The following is a 20173-nucleotide window of genomic DNA, read 5'->3' as shown; positions in this document are numbered from 1 at the left end:
ATTTGTCACCATATATGCCAGTTTGGCCTTACGGCTTAACTGCTCGCTGTAATACGCAGTTTTGGCAATTCGAATCCCAAACTATGTTTATTTATTTTTACATTTTTTAAGGTTTTTAATTTTATTATCAAAGTGTAATATAAAATTGAACTTTATTTAATTATTGCTTACTATTACTATTTTATTGTTCACGTTTGTTATTTTAAGTTTCGTCTTTTAATTCCGCGCGGACTAAGTCACAGGCGACATCGAATACGTGTAATAAATCTACGCTTGGAAAATTCTACTGCAACCGGACTGAAGATATCTAACAGTAAGAGAAAAATATTTTGATACAAATTGTTAATTAATTTAACAGAAGTTGTATACTTTCAAAGTGTATTTCAAGGATATGGATATACGAGTAGAATTCAATTTCAATGACCGCAATGACAAGTGAAAACACTCTCCGCCCACTCCCTTTATCCCGAGATGGCCGAACCTAATCGTTCTTAATTTTATTTAAATATTTAATACCCCAAAAATAAAAATTTAAAATTGTTTTTGTTAAGAAAAAACATATTCTAAGTACATTACCAGATTTCTCCTTTTCATTAAAAAAAATCAAGCTTTATATGTGATTGATAATATTGAAAAATAAAAACCTTGTAAGCCTGGGATTCGAATCACTAAACTTACGTACCGCGGCGAAAATAGTAAAACACTGAAACTAGCACATATTGTGACAGAGTAAAATTTGATGTTACTTACTAGCTTTTACCCGCGACTTCGTCCGCGCGGAATAAAAAAAATGCTCACAAGATAAAAAGTTCCTATGTCCGTCTCCTAGTTCTAAGCTGCCTCCCCATCAATTTTCAGCAAAATCAGTTCGACCGATCTTGAGTTATAAACAGTGTAACTAACACGACTTTCTTTTATATATATATAGATTAGGTATCTGTCATGTATCGTAAATTTATAAATTTTAAGCGTTATAATAATAAGAAGAAAAATGTTGGGTTGTCCGATAAGTTCGTGCCCATTTTTAAGGGAAATTTTAAAGGCCCTTAAGTTTTGGCATACGTCTTTTAAATTATATTTGTTCGATTTTATAGCAAAACGTCTTATTTATTTCGACAAAAATTAAGTCAATCAGTTTTTATAAAACTAATAGAAAAGAACGAATCATGTCCTACCATTTGTCAAAATATGGCTGAAGTTATCCTCTTTTAGTATGTATGTGTTATGTAAACATGTCATATGTTTTCAATAATTGTAATATATTCGGGTCTATTCTAAAATACCTATTGAAAATCGGAACGAACTTACTGGACAACCTATTATGTTGATACAAAGCGTCAAATGAATTTAACCGAAGTAGTATATTTCAAAGTGTATCTTAAGTGAATAGAGATAGAGTTCAATTTTGTCAAATGTTACGATATTTTTGCATACTTTCGATGCTTCGTTATTATTGACGCTCTGTCTGTTACTATAATTATGGGCACTTTGAATGTACTCATATATATGACGATGTGAACGCTTCGATCTTTTTGAGCAGAGTGGATGCTTCAATTAATTTGATGACTTTGGTTGTACTTATATAATTGATCACTTTAGGTGTTCCTATATATTTGGATATCTTGACTGCCACTATATTTATGAAGCTGACTGTACAAACATCTCACTACTGTCATTGTCACCTTTGTGATATTTGTAATTGTTCATCAACATTTGAAAAATCTCATTTGTATCAATAGAAATTATACGTTATCTAACACCAGTATATAGAGATACTTCTTGTATCTTGAATTGTAAAAAAAAATCAACAAAAATTATATATACTTACTATAATATAAAAGTCACAAACCAGAAGACGATCCAACCATATTTTCTTATAAGTCAGTTGTGTTGTCAGTTAATATTACTTTTCAATGTATTTACTTTATTCAATTTAGATAACTTGAACTTAACCTCGCCTTGATCATTGTAAGTAAGATCCACTCGTCGCATCCTCGCTACATTCACACAAACACACTATATATATGTAAATATGACACACAAATGGACGGACGACGATATCTACAAGTACATTACAACTTTCTCTGTCTCTGTCTATGCTATAAATGCACTCTGTGACCTCCGGGTTCTGTATACGTACACAATCCCTCCAAATATAACATAATGTTTGTGATGTCCCTCACCCCCACTCGGCGAGGCCGTGCGGTAGTGGGGTAGGGGGGGTGGCGGGCGTGTCCTGGGTCGGGCGGTCGTCCAGCTCCCCGGGCAGGTAGTCCTTCCAGCTGCGGAACAGGTACCGCGTGAACTTGCGCAGCTGCCGGAACTTGCAGTAGGTGGCGCCCTCCGCCGACTGCAGCTGCTGCGTCTGGATCAAGAAACCCTTCTCCTTAAACGTCTGCTCGAGTTTTTCTCTCTGCAGAGTCTTCCGAGACTTTCTCTTCTTCTTCTGGAGGTCGTCTTTACTCAGGGAGGCGGCGGCCGGGGCGTCCGGCTCGACGGGCGGCGCGGGCTCCGGCGGCGGCTCGCTCGGGGGAGCGCAGCCCCGGGCGCCCTTGCCGCCGGTGCCGCTGTAGTAGCGGAAGTTGCCGCCGGAGTCCACCGACAGCATCTTCTTCTCCTGCAGCGATGGCTTGGAGCCGCCGGTGAACTTGAACTTGCATATGCTGACCTCCGCGGTGGGCGCGGTGGAAGTCCTCGTGGGGATGGGCGGGATGAAGATGGCCGACCTCTTCCGCTTCACCGGCCCCCGGCCGGGATTCGGTGACGCCCTTTTCGCTTTTATGGCATCGGGACTCTTGGCTTCCTCCGCACGTTTTATAACTTTAGGATCCAGCAGCTCGGATATCTGCTTGAGCACGAGCTTCTTGTTTCCGTCGGGTGAGCTGGGTTCGGTGGCGGCGCCCTCGCTGCAGCTGGAGAGCGGCTCGTCCGGGGCGTGCGGTGCTCCGGCGGCCAGCCTCTGGTAGTACATCAGCTGCGTGTGCAGAGCCAGCGGGTGCATGTACACGCCGGCGTTGGGCCAGTACACGTAGCCGGGGAACTTGTCGTCCCCGTCGGCTCCGGGCGTGCTCTGCGCCGGCTCCGAGAGTGCGGGTGACGCGACCCTCGCCTGCCGCGACAGGTCCGGCGAGCTGCTGGCCGTCGTCGGCGCGACGTTTGTGTTCCTCTGGATGACGGAGATGGCGTTGGGCTGCTCGGTCTTGAGGTCGTCCCGCTCGCACGCGTCGGCGTCGGCCTCGACCTTCACTTCGGGCAGCGACGAGTAAATGTTTCCGAATTTCTTCTGTATCTGTATCTTGAGGTCGTGCAGATCCCGGATGCAGAGGTTGAGAGGCTCGTCGTCGCTGTGCAGAGGCCCGGCGGCGGTGCGCGGCGCCTCCGGCATCGGCTCGTCTGGACTGCAGAACCTCGGGGGCGACTGAGTTTCGAGTCTCCTTCTGTTTTCTTGCGATAACTTACGTTCCAGGAGGTTCGAGATGATCTTGTTCTGGAGGTCCGTTTTCGATGTGGTCGACGAGGGCTCCGCGCCGCGGAGGGCGGGGCTCGCGGTGAGCGAGGTCGGGCGCTCCTGCGGTGGCGGTTGTCCTGGCACCACGGTGCCGTAGTTTTCGTATATGAGGTGGCAGATGTCGGCCTTCTTCGGTTTCCTGCCGCGCCTCGGCTTAGAATTGTTGAGTGTCATTTCGCCCATGTAAGGCAAGTCCTCGTACGTCATGATCTTGCTCGGGGCGATGGCTGGGTTCTTCTTCTTCTTGTCCTCGTGTTTGGGCTTGGCCGCCATGCTGAGGACGGAGGGCATCTGCCGGGCGGGCGGAGATCCGGTCTCGTTTTGAATTTCTGCGAGGCGCTGCGCCCAAATCTTGAAAGTTTCGTTAGTAAAGTTGTTAATTTCAATGTTAGGCTCAACCTTTGGCTTTTCGGGTGGCTTCCTTTGCTGCTTGGCGCTGGCCCTCTGCAGGCTCTGCTCATAGTGGTCGAGGTACTCCTGCGGCAACGCCTGGTGGTGGAACTTGAGTTTCCATCTGTTCTTCTGTCGGCTACGCGAGTGTTTGGGTTTGGCGCACTCTTGCCTATCGGCGCGCTCCTTGCTCGCCGACAGCAACTGTTGTCGGAGTAATTCTTTATTTTCTGACGTTCTGAAAGCACAAAGAAATTTATTGTTAGTCTATTTGCCAGAGGAGCTTGTGCTAGTATCCGCTTTTGATATGAGAGATAGCGCCGGCGTGCGCTCCTACCTGTGCGGCGCGGGCACAAGAGCGGGCGCGGGATCGAGCGGTGCGGGGCTGGCGGGGCCGCTGCCCGCGCGCCGCATTACTTCTGCAACAATAGACAGATCACGTTACCGTTTGACAGATTACGTTGAGATACATTTAAAACAATGCAAACTCTAACAAATCTAAATGTGTTAATATCATTTAATACATTTTGCTTTTTGTGTTATTTTGGTTAATATTGTATTAATTGTGATAATGTGTTCTCGGCGCGGCGGCGGCGGGAGGCGGCAGCGAGAATAGGGCGCAACTCGACTGGGCCCAAAATATCGCCGGCCCACAAGCGGCGGACGGCGGGCGGTGTGCTAGCACATCTTGCGTAATCTTAACCTACGTGCTCAGTTTCAAACTGAATACGATTTATGCTCTACTAATGTTACCATTTACGAGTATTTGGTTCACTGGAAATTACCTTTCATTTTCAATGAAACTTTAACTGAAATTTGCCTTACCTATTATTGCATGGACAATGGGTTTGATCTTTTAATTTTTAACTAAATAAAAGATTGTTTACAGTCGAACCTGGATAAGCGAGAAATCGCGGCCCAAAGGTATCTTGCTTATCCAGGTTCGACTGTAACGTTAAACAGTGAAGATGAAAAATACACAATTATAAAATGCCCAATTTTTTATGAAAACCGATGACATCGTGTACGTGCTAAATGATTCGCTTCTCTCCTACGCTTTAATTAACTTCTGTCATATTATAAGTTTAGTCATTCACCAAATTTGCTCGGCGTCAAAATACACGCAAATACATACATCATCAATACAAAAATTGTTCAACAGATCAAAACTATGAATTGATAAAGAAAAATGTGAACCGCTTCCGTAAAAAAGACCAGAAAGGAATGTCGGTTTTGCTGTCTGAGGTCGGGGCAGTCTTTTTCAATCGTTACAACTGCGTTTTGATTGAAAAACATTCACAACAAAATTCAACAGTCATCAAACATCATATGCAATCTGCATTGTTTCCTTTCGTGTTATGTTTAGCGCGAGCGTGCGGTCGCAAGTTTTTTACTGCTGTCAAATGAGTTCAATTGAATTACATACGCTTTCTTTTCGTAGTAATGTGTACTATTATTTTAAATGAGAAAGTGATTACTTACTTAAAGTTATTATTTTACAATAAGTTAGACTTTGTATCAATAATGTATTATAGTATGGTATACATTGAGGTGGACAAGCGGCACGCGGCACGCGGCAAGCGGTGGTCGCACAGGATATGCAAAGTTAATTAATTATTAACTTATATAAACTGAATCAGATTACACAGTTCCTTGCATTTAACCGTTATAAAAATAATGTTTAACGCAACCGAACTTCATAGTACATATTCTGTTATCCATAAATCTTGAGCTCATCGTGCTGGAGGACGCATTTAAGCTGAGGACTGTGCTACTTAAGTAAACATACAATTATAGCAGTGTAAACGGCGAGTTTACTTGATCATAGAACAGTGAATGTAAAGTAGGTACAATTATAATTTGAATGCATTATTAGATTTGCATTGCGCGGGAATAATGAAGGTGAATATTTGTCGTGGGCCGGTGGCGAGTGCCGCAAGGATATTGCCTTATCCGTCGCAAGCTGCTCCACTACCGAACTGGCTGACTGCTCGAAAACCTCCACACGGCTCCCTTTACTTGACGCATTATTGCTAATCATTATTTGAAAATGATTTGTCATTTCAACAAGAAGAACACTTAAACTCTGTAAACTTAACCATAATAATTTGCAATGAATTTAGCATCTAGTATTTTATTACTTTAGTACTAACGGTTGCATGCGACTTCGTCACCGCGGAATAAAAAAAAAGCCTAAGTTACTCCCGCGCACATAAACCTTCCCGTAAAAGCCTTGTCAAAGACGGTCTAGCCCTTTCGGAGACGAGACGGAAGAAACCGACTTGGGGACAGATAGACAGACAAACATAATAAAAAAAATTGTGACTAGCTACGCAAAAACGTCACATGTTCACAAAACATGATTTTTTTAAACACATACAGACTATTCTAAACTTATTAATTGCATTTATTTTACTCTTGTTGTTTGTTTGACGAGTGCATATCTTGAGAATGGCGAAGTGACGCGGTAGTGATGTGATGTTACCCAAGTATTGGTAAGGTTAATAATTGTCCGCGTTTGGTTTTCCGCGAAATGAACCAACTCTGAGTCACGGCTGCGCCCACGCCCCTCTTCTTAATGACAACTAACTTATTATAATATAATACACATCATATAAATGTATTTTTACGCGACTGTACATAAATACAGAATTATTTTACTTAGTGTTAACTTGAACTATAAAAAAAGGTCGTAGATTGACGAAAGATAAGTTAGTTAGTTATCACGCTTGTTCACTATTTAAATCTCGGAATATACTAAATGTTAAAGTTGTAAAGGTTGATACAATATTTTTGTGGAGTCTATTCTGTGTGTGTCAGCAGTTTCAAAATCAATTCGAAACAAACTTAGTTATAAAGCTCGATTTCCGCAAATACACGACTGGCGCGTATTTTGCTTGAACAAACTTATCTCAAGTTAATTGACAAAATGGGTTGAACTTGTTAAATTAACGTGAGAGTATTAAGTTGATAAGTCGTAATAACAAAATAAACTGTGCGTGAGTGAGTGGTATTTGACTGCGTGCGGTGCGCGTGTTGGCGACGAGATGGGTCTCCACTGTCGGTAAACTAGTATTAAAACATATAGCCATCCCTCTCATACTCTTTGAAAGAAAAAAAGAAAACAATAAATTTTATAATTTACCCGAAAACAGACCAAAATACGTAAATATTCTGTATGGAAATTTTCTTTTAGATTTCAATTAATGTTTTTTTTGAAAAGTAATTGCGACATAAAAAATTCTTTTATGATTTTTATAAAATTTTTGACATTTATCGTTCAGCAATAACATTATTGCCCCCTTCAATATCTGTTTGGTTTTATAGAAACGAATTTAATACTTGTATAAATAGTGACGCTGGTGAGCTTTTTGTTTTCGTATAACATGTAGTTAAGATATTGTGTAAAAATACGTAGATAATGAAATCGGCCGCTGAGTGTTATCACAGGGGTTATTGGGTAATATAACCCCGGTGCAGCCCCCCCCTCTCCCTACTCCCGCAGCGCCCCCGGCACAGCGCTGATAACGGAAAGCATCTCGATGTGTGACAGATATATTTAGACAGCGATGTGCTCGTGCGGTAACACGCACCGGCACCGCAACGCAACGCACCACACCGCAATGCAAACAGAATGCAACACACGACGTAAACCTATACGCAGTCAGCGCTCACATCACACGTCGTATCTCTCACCATCAAAAACATTACATTTGCTTTTCTTTCATTAAATTCCGAAACCGTTCGGCTCTAACGAGTCACATTTCGCTACAGGTGACAATTCGACACTGTCCTTATACGGAAATTCTTCGTAAGGTTTTGTGTTAAGTGTAAACAATTTCACAAGTACAGCATCCCACACGATCACTTATCGACGCAAAGTAATATTTATCTATTGAGTTATATGGCGCGAAACCTGTCGACTGAGGCAGCGTTGACACACATTTCAGTTTATTATTTACGTCCTTACGCGACGCTCCGGGAATCGCGCGCCCGAAACAGAAACGGTAAAGTTACATTATAAAACAAGTCAACACTGCTATAGAAAGTAAAAAAAATGTTAAAAGCCACACAACAAACAATTACACTAAAATATTAATTCAATTAAAATTGGCGCGAAAATCTCCACAGTTTATAAACACACCAAAGCAAATCGAGGCACGTCACGAATTTAATCGGCAAAAATGACAATCAATTGTTTTGGAAGTACAACAGGCGGTGACATTGTGGGGGAGGAGAGGACACTAGTAAGGGCTGCCCGAGGGCGCAGGGCGCGCTGCGGATAATCACCTCCGTCAGGCACCATGAGGGACATCCACGCGCTGCAGTCGCGGCGCGGCGGCGTGCACTGTCGCGCCGAGACAACGCCGCTTCTCATCTAAATACAGACAGCGTTCGACCAAAATCGCGATCGCTTTCGCTTACCATACGTTAAATTTAGCGTGTACAGAAATAAGCGAGTTTTTACGCGTTTTCAGAGCGCGGGGCGAGTGCGGGGCTGCTGCGGCGCGGGAGGCGCGGGAAACCCGAGATTCGTGCCGTATTTGGCAGGCGGGCGCGGGCGCGGGCGCGGACGGTCTCTTTTGGGTATTTAGTTTCGGCGCGTCTAATTCCGGCGGCTCCCGGTCCGCGGCTCCCGCCCGCCCATACCTGCCTTCTTTGGACGCGCCTTGCGTTTGCGTAACCTCTTAACCGTTACAGGAATACATCAGCAGATTCACCGGCACAACTTCTTCTATATTTGTACAGAACTCACATTACAAGATGTATTATAACTCTGTTATATGAACCATATTCTAACGTATCTCTTAATATTCATTCCGAGCAATTAATTACTACAATCTACTTCAATTAAATTTATTTGCTATCCAAAAATCTATGTGGTATTTTTCAAAAAACATTACGGGGATTTATTTGACAATGATGCAAATTATCTTCGCATAGTTATTTCAAGTTAAATAAACATTACTTGTTCATAATCTCTGAAGCTTTAATGAAAATAAAATCTGTTATCAGTTTAGGTATTACAAATCAACTGCATCAGCAGAACTTTTTACGTAACCTATTAAATTTATTGGTGAGTTATAATGTGGGGCGACATATTGGAACAACGTGTATGGCGTGGCGGTCAACTCAACGCTGACTTTGTCATATTGATTACATATATAAATACAATAATAAACAATAACTATAATGCAATGTGTTTTTTACATGAAGTCTAAACAAATAATCTAGAAAAAATATCAACAATAATTTTTAAACCTAAAGTTTCTAAAAAAGGCGTAACATAAAGTTTGATTCCATTTTAACCGCAATCTGTCGGAAGTAATGTGGAATTCCCTTACCGTGGGCGTTTAGCAAATCTCTACGTAATTGTAATGAAAGCAGTCTGCCTGTGGCTGCGCGTGCGGCGCGGGGTTCGGGGTGCTAGGCGCTGCGCCCGCGCCGCCCACGCACCACGCAAGCGCGCCGTAACCCATTTGCGCCCACAACGCACAACTCAAAGCCAGGTGTCAAATGTTGCACTGAACTGCCATTTATACTTTCTAATAAAACAAATACTTTGCATCTATTTACACGTAAGTATGAAATAAAAGGATCGTTGACGCTATCGACAACATCTCTTCAATAGAATATCGATGCTCTTCGAAAAATTATGTAGTACCAAAGAGACTATTAAATTACAAAACAAAAAAAATGTGCTTAGCTATTAATAACATGCGCAGTTCGACATCAAACGAGCTGTTGAAAAGAAGAGATTCTGTAAATACATTTCTGAATTTTTTATCTACGTAATAATTTCTCAATCTTAATTGATTATAATACATAGTTGTGATTGAGTAGGGCAGCGGCCGCGATGTGGCGGGCGTAGTGGGCGTGGGCAGCGCGGACACCATCCATCATTCACGCAAGCTCTATATGGCAATGGGCTCCAGTACTCACTAGATGCAGATATCGCTTACTGTGTCATTAATAACAAACAATATTCATTTGAACGCTTAGAAGTTTCAAATTTATCATGATCCCTCATTTGGAAAGGATATAACCAGATAACCGTGTACCGAAAATGGAAAGTTTGTTATAATTTATTATATTGGTCATAAATTATTGTTTTGTGGTCTACCACTGCCACTGCCACATAGTGCGTTTTTATTCTGTTCGATAATTTTTTTTATCGCAAACGAGCAAGTGGTCACCTGGATTCGCCAAAATAGCGAAGAGACCGCTGCCCATAGGCATCCGCAATTGCAGATGGCCTACCGTTAATCAACGGAGGACGGAATCAACAGCGGGGGACGCACAGAATGAGGCTGTTCCATGCATCTCATCCTCCGCCAAATCCACTTCCCCTTCCCATTATTTTCTGATAAAAAAAGGTGAAAAGGACACGTAGACTAAAATAAGGCCTCAGGCACGCACACCCATCAGACGAAACGTGGAATAACTTCCACTTCAAGTCTTCTATGTGGTCGTGGTATTTGACTAGTCGAGCAAACTGTATTATTGTTGCTGGCGTCTACGACTGTTCCCTTACCTATGAGTCATTTTATATCTTTAAACAAAAAGTTACATTTTCAACTTTTCCTCGTCAAACTCAAAACTCGTTATGTCTTTTCTTTTTTAGAATAACCAAATCATATATGGCAGTATTTGTCAAATTTAATTTGCCAGTGTGTTTGTGTGGGATGAACACGTGGAAATGTTTCTATCAAACAACAATCGTAGGCATTTGAAACAAGCAAAGATGGTATAGTTATGCTATATAAGGTGTTACGGTTGGCGAGGAAGGGCCATCGCGATGACAACGAGCAAGATTAACTGCTATTTATTGCCGGTTGTAACGTCGTACCGGTGTCGAGGCTGTGTCGGTGTCGGAGATGGGCAGCAGGCGCACGTGGGCTCGGCTTTTGGCCGCCACTCCTCGACAATGACTTCGCATCCTACGTAGCCTCGGTGTGGGTCTTTACACTGCTCTCTTTGCTTCAGTACACTGCTCAACATATACGTATCGTATATCTGAAATCTGTGTCAATAATTGTCCCGTTATCTATTGACCGCAAAACAGCATAGTTTATTTATTTGATAATGTACGCCCAAATGTGTGGTCTGAGTTACTTGTTATTTACCAATTGCTTAGAGTGATATAGTTTTGTAATGTTTAATTTTATGTGGAACTAGATTTAGTGACATCCGCTATAGTTTAAATTTCTCTTAGGTTTAAATGTTTGAACAGAACAATTTTATCTTAGGAAATTAATATAAATGAAAAATTATTTATTTAGGTACATCAAAAAATACAGTAAACCGTTCCATTAAATCAAAAGCCAAATATCAGTTTAGTTTAAACAGAATATTCCAGGATTCTTGCACTGGACGCAGTTCTGACTGCAAATAATTCAACGATAATTAGGATGTAAACTAATTATTACTCTATTTTAAATAATACACATAAAAATTAAAAATAATACACCGCGCATGTTGCTGACTGTACCTCCACGCTGCTCCGCGCCGCGCCGCAAGCTATATGATTCATAATTTATTTACGAGTAGTGCCAGAGTCAAACTGAGCTAAACACATCGAGATAAGACCTTAAATAAAGATGTGGCTTGAAAAATCAATTGCCTTATCCGACGAGTCTTTTCTACGACGACTTGGATACGCTTTTAAAAATAACTGGCCAATTTTTGTTTTAATAAATTGTACTTTTTTAATATCAGCAGGCAATGTAAGGAATTGTCTTGCGTATGAAATTAATATAAAAATTAGATTGTTTTTTCCACTCTTATAAAAGTGTCTGTATTTAAATACTTACAAAATATTAAATGGTGCAAATTAAAATTAATACAAACATAACTTAACGAACGTTATAGTACATACACAGCAAAGGTTGACAAGTCACTCATAAAATATATTTTTGATTAAACAACATTAAACATTAAAAAAGGGAAAATCCAATTCAATTGGACAACTTCATGCTAAGAAACTAGTGTCATATGATGGTCATATGCTTCGAATATCAATAATAAAGCCAAATACGTGGGATCTTTATGTCATTTAAGGCGTTCATACCAAATTAAAGGAGCAGTGAATACCAAAACTCCCGCCCGAGCGCGTCCACTCGTTTGCCGTTTCCTTATGCCTCCGTAAAATCAATATTTCGTAGCAGTTTTATTGTTCATAGTACTATGTTTATAAAATTTATTTTAAACATCCTAAAATATATATTTGAATACTCTATATATGATCAAACAATTAAATTATAATCGAAGTTCTATCTTACTAAGAGTGGTAGACGCCAGTATCAAAAACATCTGTTGCACGAATTGGTTGGCTCGTCCGGTGAAATACCACGACCACACAGAAGACAAGCGCGAAGTGGAAACAAATAAATTCCGCATTTCGTCTGATGAGTGTGGTGCCGGAGGCTTATTTTTAGTATTCTTTCCCTTCGCACCCTATTCTTTAAAGAGAAGGATGGGAAGTGGAAGGAGATGCGAGTCCCTTCCTCTGTCTGTCAGAGGTAGGCAACGCATCTTAAATTGCGGATGCCTATGGGCTAGGGTCGCTCCGCTATTTCGGAATTCAGATGGCAACTCGCTTGTTTGCCGCCTTATGATATAAAAAAAATGCTAATATTTGGATGTTTGGATGTATGGATGGATGAATGGATGTTTGTTAGAAGGTATCTCCAGAACGGATGCATGGATCTCGTTGAAATTTAGCATAGATATAGGATAAAGTCTGGAAGACCACATAGGCTAATTAAGTTATTGTAACATTATTTTTTAAAATTATTCGAAATCTAGACTTGTATAAATAATAGCTCTGTGATATTTTGGTCAGCAGTGGCGAGCGCTCCCTCACTGACCTGCGCAATAACAGTCTCTATTGGTTTATTGGTTTCGTCATCGGATCCTCGCCTGCCGCTGCGCAAATAATATAAATAACTTGGGGAAATTGAATCCACTTTTAAGTACTTAAATGTACAATAATGATGCGAAATGGTATCATCCTCGTCTGCTAGCAGTCAGAGCATTCACAGACGGAGATTGTCTTTTATCAAAAAAATAAACTTGATGTTCTTGAGTTCTCATTTTTTCATACGTCCTTTCAATGCCTTCGAACCACAACATTAAATGGGTGCATTTTTTATAAGTTTCTTTGTGAGAAATTTGTCACGTAATTAAACCGCGTTAGGTTTTCACCACGGCACCGCGCCCACGTAGCCGCGAGCTGGCCACGTGTGTGTGGGTCGTGTAGGGGGGCGTAGGCCTAACATCGCTGCACTTTAATTAACAATTATGATAATTTATAGCGTTTTTGTTTTATCTAATCTGTCTAGTTTATGGTAAATTTATTTTAACAATAGGAATGGAAAAGACTTAGTAGTTGATAGGTTGAAATTAATAAATTTAAGCTATAAATTGTTATTCGATTGCCCTTACGATTTTATCTAATTACCTACAACATTCAACAATAGCCTTCATGATTCATAGAAATGCTTAGAATAATAACAAATATTAATGAGATAAATGTATGTTACGCGGAGCAGCTGTAACTGTAACAGATGTTACGGAGACTATGAGAAATATTATAACATCCCAATACTTACCTGACTCATGCGTATCATTTATTATCTTACTTATATCTTTACTGCAGATTCCGTAAAGAGGTAATATGATTGCTGAGTTTCGTCAAACTTCAGTCTTTGAGCCATAAAAGAAATATTTTTCCTACTATAACCGAAGAAAAAACAAAATGATAAAACGAACTTTAATATTAAATGTACCTGGGCCCTGTGCCATTTAATAAAATCCGATCTAAATTTAGTTTTTATTTAACCTATGCATTTTTTCATATGAGAACTGTTCGCAAATCTTCTGGACTGGGATTCGAACCTCGACCGCAAGTTTACGGAAGCAACGTTTTTACCTGTTCAGTTATTGTCTTTTATGTTTTAGTGATATATAAATGCTGTCTTAAGTTTCTGCGATTAATTAAAGAATAAGACTGATATTACAATAGCAATCAATTATTTACTTACACTTCACAAACAAAATATCCTTCTTATCTCCTTTTTACGCATTCACTAAAAATGTTTCCAAACAAAACACAACACAAGCACTATAAATAAAAAGCTACATTCATTAAATTAGCACATTTTATCAATGAAACAATGTAGTTCAATTGCACTAAACTTTATGACAAACAATATTGCACAAATTATTGTTGGCGCGCGAAAGGCGCGTAATTCAAAGAGCAAGATGGCGGTGCGATGCGCGCGCAGGCAAAGGCCTGCGTCCGTTCTGCCAGCGGCGCGCGCTGGCTCCGGCCGCAGTTCTCCGCTCGCCACTCCGCCGCCTACAACAAACACCTCGCAATGAGATCATTTAGGCGCTCGCAACATAATTCACACTTTACTCGTAACGAAGTGCAACACAGCCTTTGCATGCCAATGACTTGCCTTATAATGCTAATTGCTTTTACATTATACCTACATACTACACGCTACTGAGGTAACTTTATTTGAAAGTATGTCGAATATGCCTTAATTAATACAAGAAATCATATTTGATATGGTAGCATTTATGCAATAGTGTTAACTTAGACGAATAAATGTATTTAGTAAGTACTAGCTTTTACCCGCGACTCCGTCCGCGCGGAATAAAAAATAGAAAACGGGGTAAAAATTATCCTATGTCCTTTTCCTGGTTCTAAGCTACCTGCCCACCAATTTTCAGTCAAATCGATTCAGCCGTTCTTGAGTTATAAATGGTGTAACTAACACGACTTTCTTTTATATATGTAGATTTGAAAATTATGTCTCTTATTTCGCAACACACATCATTGGCCGTTATTCAAAAACGTACCAATATAATTATTTTTTCATACGTCGACGTAAGATTATATGGATGTTTTCTTTTCATAGAAATAATTTGCTAATGAGTTTTTTAAATAATCCAACACACACAGTGTTAGTATAACTGTGAAACTTTGTCAATGTCAATTCAATACACAAGAGGCGATGACAAATAAACATAAGAGAGGATGACTTCACTGCGACCTATAGCTGCTGCCCGCTGCCGCCTCTACATGTACGTACACTAATGAGTAATGAATCTCAACCATACATCGACTGTAAACACCAATATCTATACATGTCTTAATAGTTTAAAACAACAAGCTACCTGAATGAGGCGGTAAAGGCTATAGATCTCCATTCATCCTTACAACTACACAAACATGTCTCGGTTACGACTATTAATATTATTATGTATACTTCGTCCCTTTACTGTCTTAAATAAATAAATCAAAATAAAAGTCATATTGGTGAAAACTAGTTTATTGTATTAACTTAACTGTTTACTTAGAACATGAAACAGTCGGGTAGAATTGCGCTAGGATTAGGGACGCGTCGCGACTAGTCGACTAGATCACTGGACGACTAGGCGGCTAAGCGCCTAGGTTAGGCGACTAGGCGGCTAGTCAGTAAGGCGACTAGTGTCCTCGCCGGGGATGTCGGCGGCGCTCGGCGGCAAGTTGAGCAGCGACTTGTGCTCGAAGGCGCACGTGAAGATGTTCCAGGCGAGGTCCTCGGGCGTGTCGCCAGACTGGTTGCTGCAGCGTTCCAGTATCTGCCACACGAGCAACAATGCATATTTTATCAGCCACTACTATTGCAACTTCACCGTACAAATACAGTTGGTGTCTGCTGTTTACAACCCAATGTACTTGCAGCGCAAGCTCTGTTGATCACCCCCTCTGCGTGTGTGGCGTGTGTGTCGGGGGCCGAGGGCGGGGCTCACCTTGGTTTGGTCGGCAGGCAGGCCGCGTGCGAGGTGCGTGAGCGCCGCTTTGCGCAGCTTGCCGTCCTTTGCGAGCAGCTTGCAACGGCGCAGGGCGCAGTAGGCGCGCCGTTTGAGTTCGGCGCCGTCCTGTGCGCCCACCGCGCCCGCGCCGCAAGCCTCCCACTGCGCGCGGAGCAGTGACCGCCCCTCCTTGTCCAGCGCCTGCAAGACCACGTCACTTCAACAATTCCAATTCCGTTACATACATGAGTAGAAAAAATATATATTGAAAGTAGCCTTTTAAAATAAAATAGCAATTCTTAGGTAAAAGAATGAAAACAAAAAAAAATAAATCTATGCTCACGATACAGTTCTTGCATTCTGCATTCGCCTGCAAATAAAATAACAGTATTTAGAAGTAGGCACATATGATGACACAACCAGAAACATCACAAAAAATTATTCCTCAACGGAGACACGAACAACATCCTAGTTCAGCACAGCTGTCACCGAAGCTGGATACTTGATACCATAGTTGACAAATGGCGTCTCAGGAAGAGAAGTTGTACCTTATGAGTGGTGATGATGAGGATGAGGGCGGCCAGCGCCGCTGCCGGGGCGAGGTGTACAGGCATAGCGCGCTGCTGGGCCCAGGGCGAGGGGCACGGGCGGGAGAGGATGCGAGTGTTGCGGCTGCTCCGCACAGAGCCGCGGCCACACGGCACAAGAGCTCTTATAGGGGCACCCCCTCCCTACCACGACATCTCACTGAACAAACGCACTGTAACCGTTTACTGTCTGAAAATTAATCTATGATGGTATTGGTTGATAAGCTATTGCTTACATTTTGGAGCCTGAAAATATGAAATTCCACAATTCCTTCGACCTGAAAGTGGATAGATCTTATTAAGAATTAGTCTTTAGTTCGATCGAGCGATGAGAATTTTCTTAATATCGCAATCTATCGTAATAACATGGTAGCGGGATCATCATTGTTTATAGAGTGAAACAATAATGCAGCTTCATTGTTTAATAAACTCGTGGCGGATGGGTGACCGACAACATCCAGCTTCTGTATTCTATCTGTCTGTCTGTTCAATCGCAAAACAATTGCATTTGTTCAGTCGCACGATCAGTCGGCGAGTGATTAGCTAGTACCGAGTAAGTTTACAACATAATTTTATCAACGACTCACGTGACATATTGGCACTTGCATTTTAAATCTCTATGCTGAATCTTACATCTTTTGTAGTACGTATGTTTTACACAAAATTAAGAATCAAGTACATTAGTACCTGCAACTTGGCCGCCTCTTGCTGTATCATGTCGGCGTTGACCACATTTGAGGTGCGGTAGCGGGCGTCCTATATATTTTTCTGACACTTTGAAATGACCCTGGAAGAATGTCATTATCTTACAAGCATTGCGATTACCTGATCGAAATAAAATACTTTTAGATATTTAAAATTTTTTATGCTATGAACTCATACGCTTCTCTTAGGATCTCTTTTTATTCCTGCATATATTTTTTCTATATATGGAGGGTAGAGCAATAGTGCAGGAGGTGTGTACTTGGTGGGCACGCGATGCATGCAGACGGAGGAGGGCGGGCGCGGCGGTCGCGAGGGGCAGAGCCGCTGCAGCACGCAGGGCGCCACGCTCAGCGCCGCCAGCGCCGCCAGCGTCAGCTGCAGCAGCATGCGCCGCCCCTGCACAACGCCACCACCTGTACTGTGTCACTGTGTCCCCGCGACTGGCACCAGTGACACATTCTGTTCTAGTGTCACTACGAAGATATAGGTTCCACTTTCAATGACTGACATCCTTCGACATATAATTTCTGTAGTAATATATTTTACGATCTGAGAGAATAAAAAGTTGACTTACAATAAGTTCAAGGACGATCCAGTATAAAAAACTTATAAAACATTAACTGAAATTTGCAAATGTAATCTAAACTTTGGCAACCCAGCTACTGTTCTAATGTTGAACACAACGCGTACACACAATTTAGGTAACGAAAAGAATAATAAAAACAATTTAGAAAAATGGAAACGTAAACATCTGTGCCTGTGTGACAAACATCAGTGAAAATTTATACATCTGACTGACATTTTTTTTATAAAAGAGGCAAACGAGCTTGCGATGACTAATTGGTGACAGCTACCCTTAATGGGTATTTTACATATGGGTATTATGCATTGAGATATATCGACCCATTTGATGAAAATAGTTACTTCTCTTATTGTGAGAGATATTACAAAATATGTTTAATTTCTGTTGTTTAGAGTTTTGATACCCCTCTGAGTACTCTTCACCCCCAATGTAGTTTCATTTTTCGCATGGTTTCGCTTCACTTCGTTCTATACCTTGTTGTAGCATAGCAAATGTATGGCCGTCGCTCTTACAGCACTTTTCACTTTTTTATTCTTAATGTATATAAGATTTGATAATTGCATGTAGAAAGCAGATGTCAAAGAATAAAAAGCAAAGTATAATTAATGATTTTATTTACAATATTTCACCAATTCCATGTCTTCTTTCTTGTAACACGTGCAGCTATGGAACGTACAATTAAGTCGGAATTTCAAATGTTACCATACCTAAAAAAATCCCTACGGATAAAAATATCAATTGTCTTTGTACATTAAAGTTTTCAATGACATGAACGATGCAGTTGTTGTTTCGCTAAAAAAGTGGAATTTTCTACACACGCATAATGAAAACAATGATAAGTTTTAAACAAGGATTTTGGTCTCAGAAACCCAAGGTTAGTGACGAATAACACAAACTTAAATTTTTATATTTGTTATAGCTATTTCTATTATAAACATCAAATAATACAAATAGGGCTCATCTTTTCATGATATGTAGCTGTCTGTTGTAGAATTCAATGGAAATGAGAAATTATGTTATTGGTTGATAACATTTATTGTCAATGGATTTATGGATTTATTTGGATACAAACATGTCTGTTTTTAATTCTATGATTACAGCCTTATAAAGGTAATATTTTTTTAGATGAGTTTGTTATAATTTATTATTTACATTGAATTCACTTTTTAGACTCTTTTCCGAAACTATTTAACACCAACATATTAAATGAATAAATAAATAACATACTGAAGCTATAAAATAGGACGAATGGAGCATTTCTAAAGCGCATTTCTCTAAAATTTGTCAAAACGCTGTCTCAATGTTGATTTTTATAATACATAACGTTATATATCACCTGTGTTGATACATAACATATTATTTATCAAATTTATATACATTTCTAAGTAAAATTTTACGACAAGGAGAAACATTTTTTCACAACGCACTTTCTATTTCATAATTCTGATTTATCTAATGTACACTTTACACACAAACATATCAAAGTCGTGTTTCCACTGTCTAAACACTTGTACAAAAACATGTTTTTTTTAAGATATGAAAGGGTCGATGACATATTTTTGTACAGGTTGTTTTTTATTCGAGAACTTGTTACAGTCTACACACACAATATGTGTAACACATGTGTGTGTGTGTCGCGCTCCTCACACTCATGTACTAATAAACAATATATTTAAGTTAAAGTTAGTTATGCCTTCACTGTGACAAGGTTGTACATTTGGGCGCACTTCTCCGTCTGTTACATAAATGATGTAGTACTTTATAGTACGTAGTGAAAATGTTCAGGAAGTGATATGACGTGTATGTGACATACAATGACACGTGAGCGCCGCGGTGTCACACCGGCCACCGGCGCACGCGGGCGAGTGTCGCCGCGATATAGCTTCGAGTTAAGCAAAGGACGGTGTTTAAAGGGTAAGTCCTTTTATTCCCCCTGATATATAACCCCAAGGTGTAAAAGATTTATAAGTATTCCCCCAGTTAAAAATAGTAACATCCTCTTTTTTTGCAATAAAACCGATAAGAGTTCATACCCGCGGCGCCGTAAGTTTTTGCGTTATAAATTTTTTAAGTAATAGCACATTTACTTTAGATAGAACCTGTGACAAATTAACATTATACAGAATGTTATGTTTCATAGGAGGTATATTTGGACATTTATAACTCCTATGTGTTATACATCTGGGGTATTAGATTTGGAATAACTCCGTTTAACGACATCAAATATTTTTGGAAGTTCTTAACGTATAAAGTAATTTTAAATGTCAAAAAATAAATATTACGATGACATAATTTTAAAAATAAACGTAAATTGCTGTAAATTCCCAGAATTGTCTTGAAATTGTAGGCGCGTGTGCGGAGAGTACGCGGTCCGGCCGCGTGTAGTGCGCGGTGCCGCCGCGTGCAGTGCGCGGTGCCGCCGCGACGACACCGGCCACACTTCTACTGTTTACACGAACATTATTTAAATGGAATGAATCAGTTTCAGTGGCCAATATTAAACTCCCTTACATTAGAAATTCGAAACTAACTTTGAATAAAAAATGTCAGCAGATGCAGTTACCTGTCAGCCGGGATGTGGTGTGCCGG

At 40.5% G+C, this 20173-nt stretch overlaps 2 protein-coding genes across 7 annotated transcripts; both read right to left on the bottom strand.

The window, feature by feature from the left end:
• Window positions 1-1658: 1658 nt before the first annotated feature.
• Window positions 1659-14207, bottom strand: LOC106715545. Of its 6 annotated transcripts, none has more exons than XM_014508851.2 (3): window positions 13945-14207; window positions 4236-4317; window positions 1659-4136 (listed from the first exon to the last, which is right to left on the bottom strand). In XM_014508851.2, exons 2-3 carry the CDS (start codon window positions 4310-4312, stop codon window positions 2180-2182), a joined length of 2034 nt encoding a protein of 677 aa, XP_014364337.2. In that variant the 5' UTR covers window positions 4313-4317; window positions 13945-14207; the 3' UTR covers window positions 1659-2179. The 6 variants fall into 6 exon arrangements, with proteins under 6 accessions (XP_014364337.2, XP_045538119.1, XP_014364339.2 ...); XM_045682163.1 differs by having other exon boundaries at window positions 13941-13958; XM_014508853.2 differs by lacking the exon at window positions 13945-14207 and adding an exon at window positions 9244-9271.
• A 1026-nt stretch (window positions 14208-15233) lies between these two features.
• On the bottom strand, window positions 15234-17406 carry LOC106715539. Its single transcript, XM_014508840.2, has 6 exons — window positions 17261-17406; window positions 16984-17083; window positions 16258-16486; window positions 16053-16079; window positions 15707-15910; window positions 15234-15535 (listed from the first exon to the last, which is right to left on the bottom strand). Exons 3-6 carry the CDS (start codon window positions 16321-16323, stop codon window positions 15383-15385), a joined length of 450 nt encoding a protein of 149 aa, XP_014364326.2. The 5' UTR covers window positions 16324-16486; window positions 16984-17083; window positions 17261-17406; the 3' UTR covers window positions 15234-15382.
• Between the last annotated feature and the right edge of the window lie 2767 nt (window positions 17407-20173).

The sequence above is a fragment of the Papilio machaon genome, chromosome 18 (genome assembly GCF_912999745.1).
Source record: "Papilio machaon chromosome 18, ilPapMach1.1, whole genome shotgun sequence".
NCBI classification, from domain to species: Eukaryota; Metazoa; Arthropoda; class Insecta; order Lepidoptera; family Papilionidae; genus Papilio; species Papilio machaon.
Note: the sequence above shows the minus strand (reverse complement) of the source record. Positions and strands in the feature narration are given on the sequence as shown.

Coding starts and splice junctions, on each gene's coding strand:
- LOC106715545 (XM_014508847.2), bottom strand. CDS start 8,276: ATGAGAAGCGGCGTTGTCTCGGCGCGACAGTGCACGCCGCCGCGCCGC. Junction 4,318..8,188: donor CCTCATGGTGCCTGACGGAG/GTGATTATCCGC, acceptor CTATTGTTGCAG/AAGTAATGCGGCGCGCGGGC. Junction 4,137..4,235: donor CTTGTGCCCGCGCCGCACAG/GTAGGAGCGCAC, acceptor TTGTGCTTTCAG/AACGTCAGAAAATAAAGAAT.
- LOC106715539 (XM_014508840.2), bottom strand. CDS start 16,323: ATGCCTGTACACCTCGCCCCGGCAGCGGCGCTGGCCGCCCTCATCCTC. Junction 15,911..16,052: donor CAGAATGCAAGAACTGTATC/GTGAGCATAGAT, acceptor GTGGTCTTGCAG/GCGCTGGACAAGGAGGGGCG. Junction 15,536..15,706: donor TGCCTGCCGACCAAACCAAG/GTGAGCCCCGCC, acceptor CTCGTGTGGCAG/ATACTGGAACGCTGCAGCAA.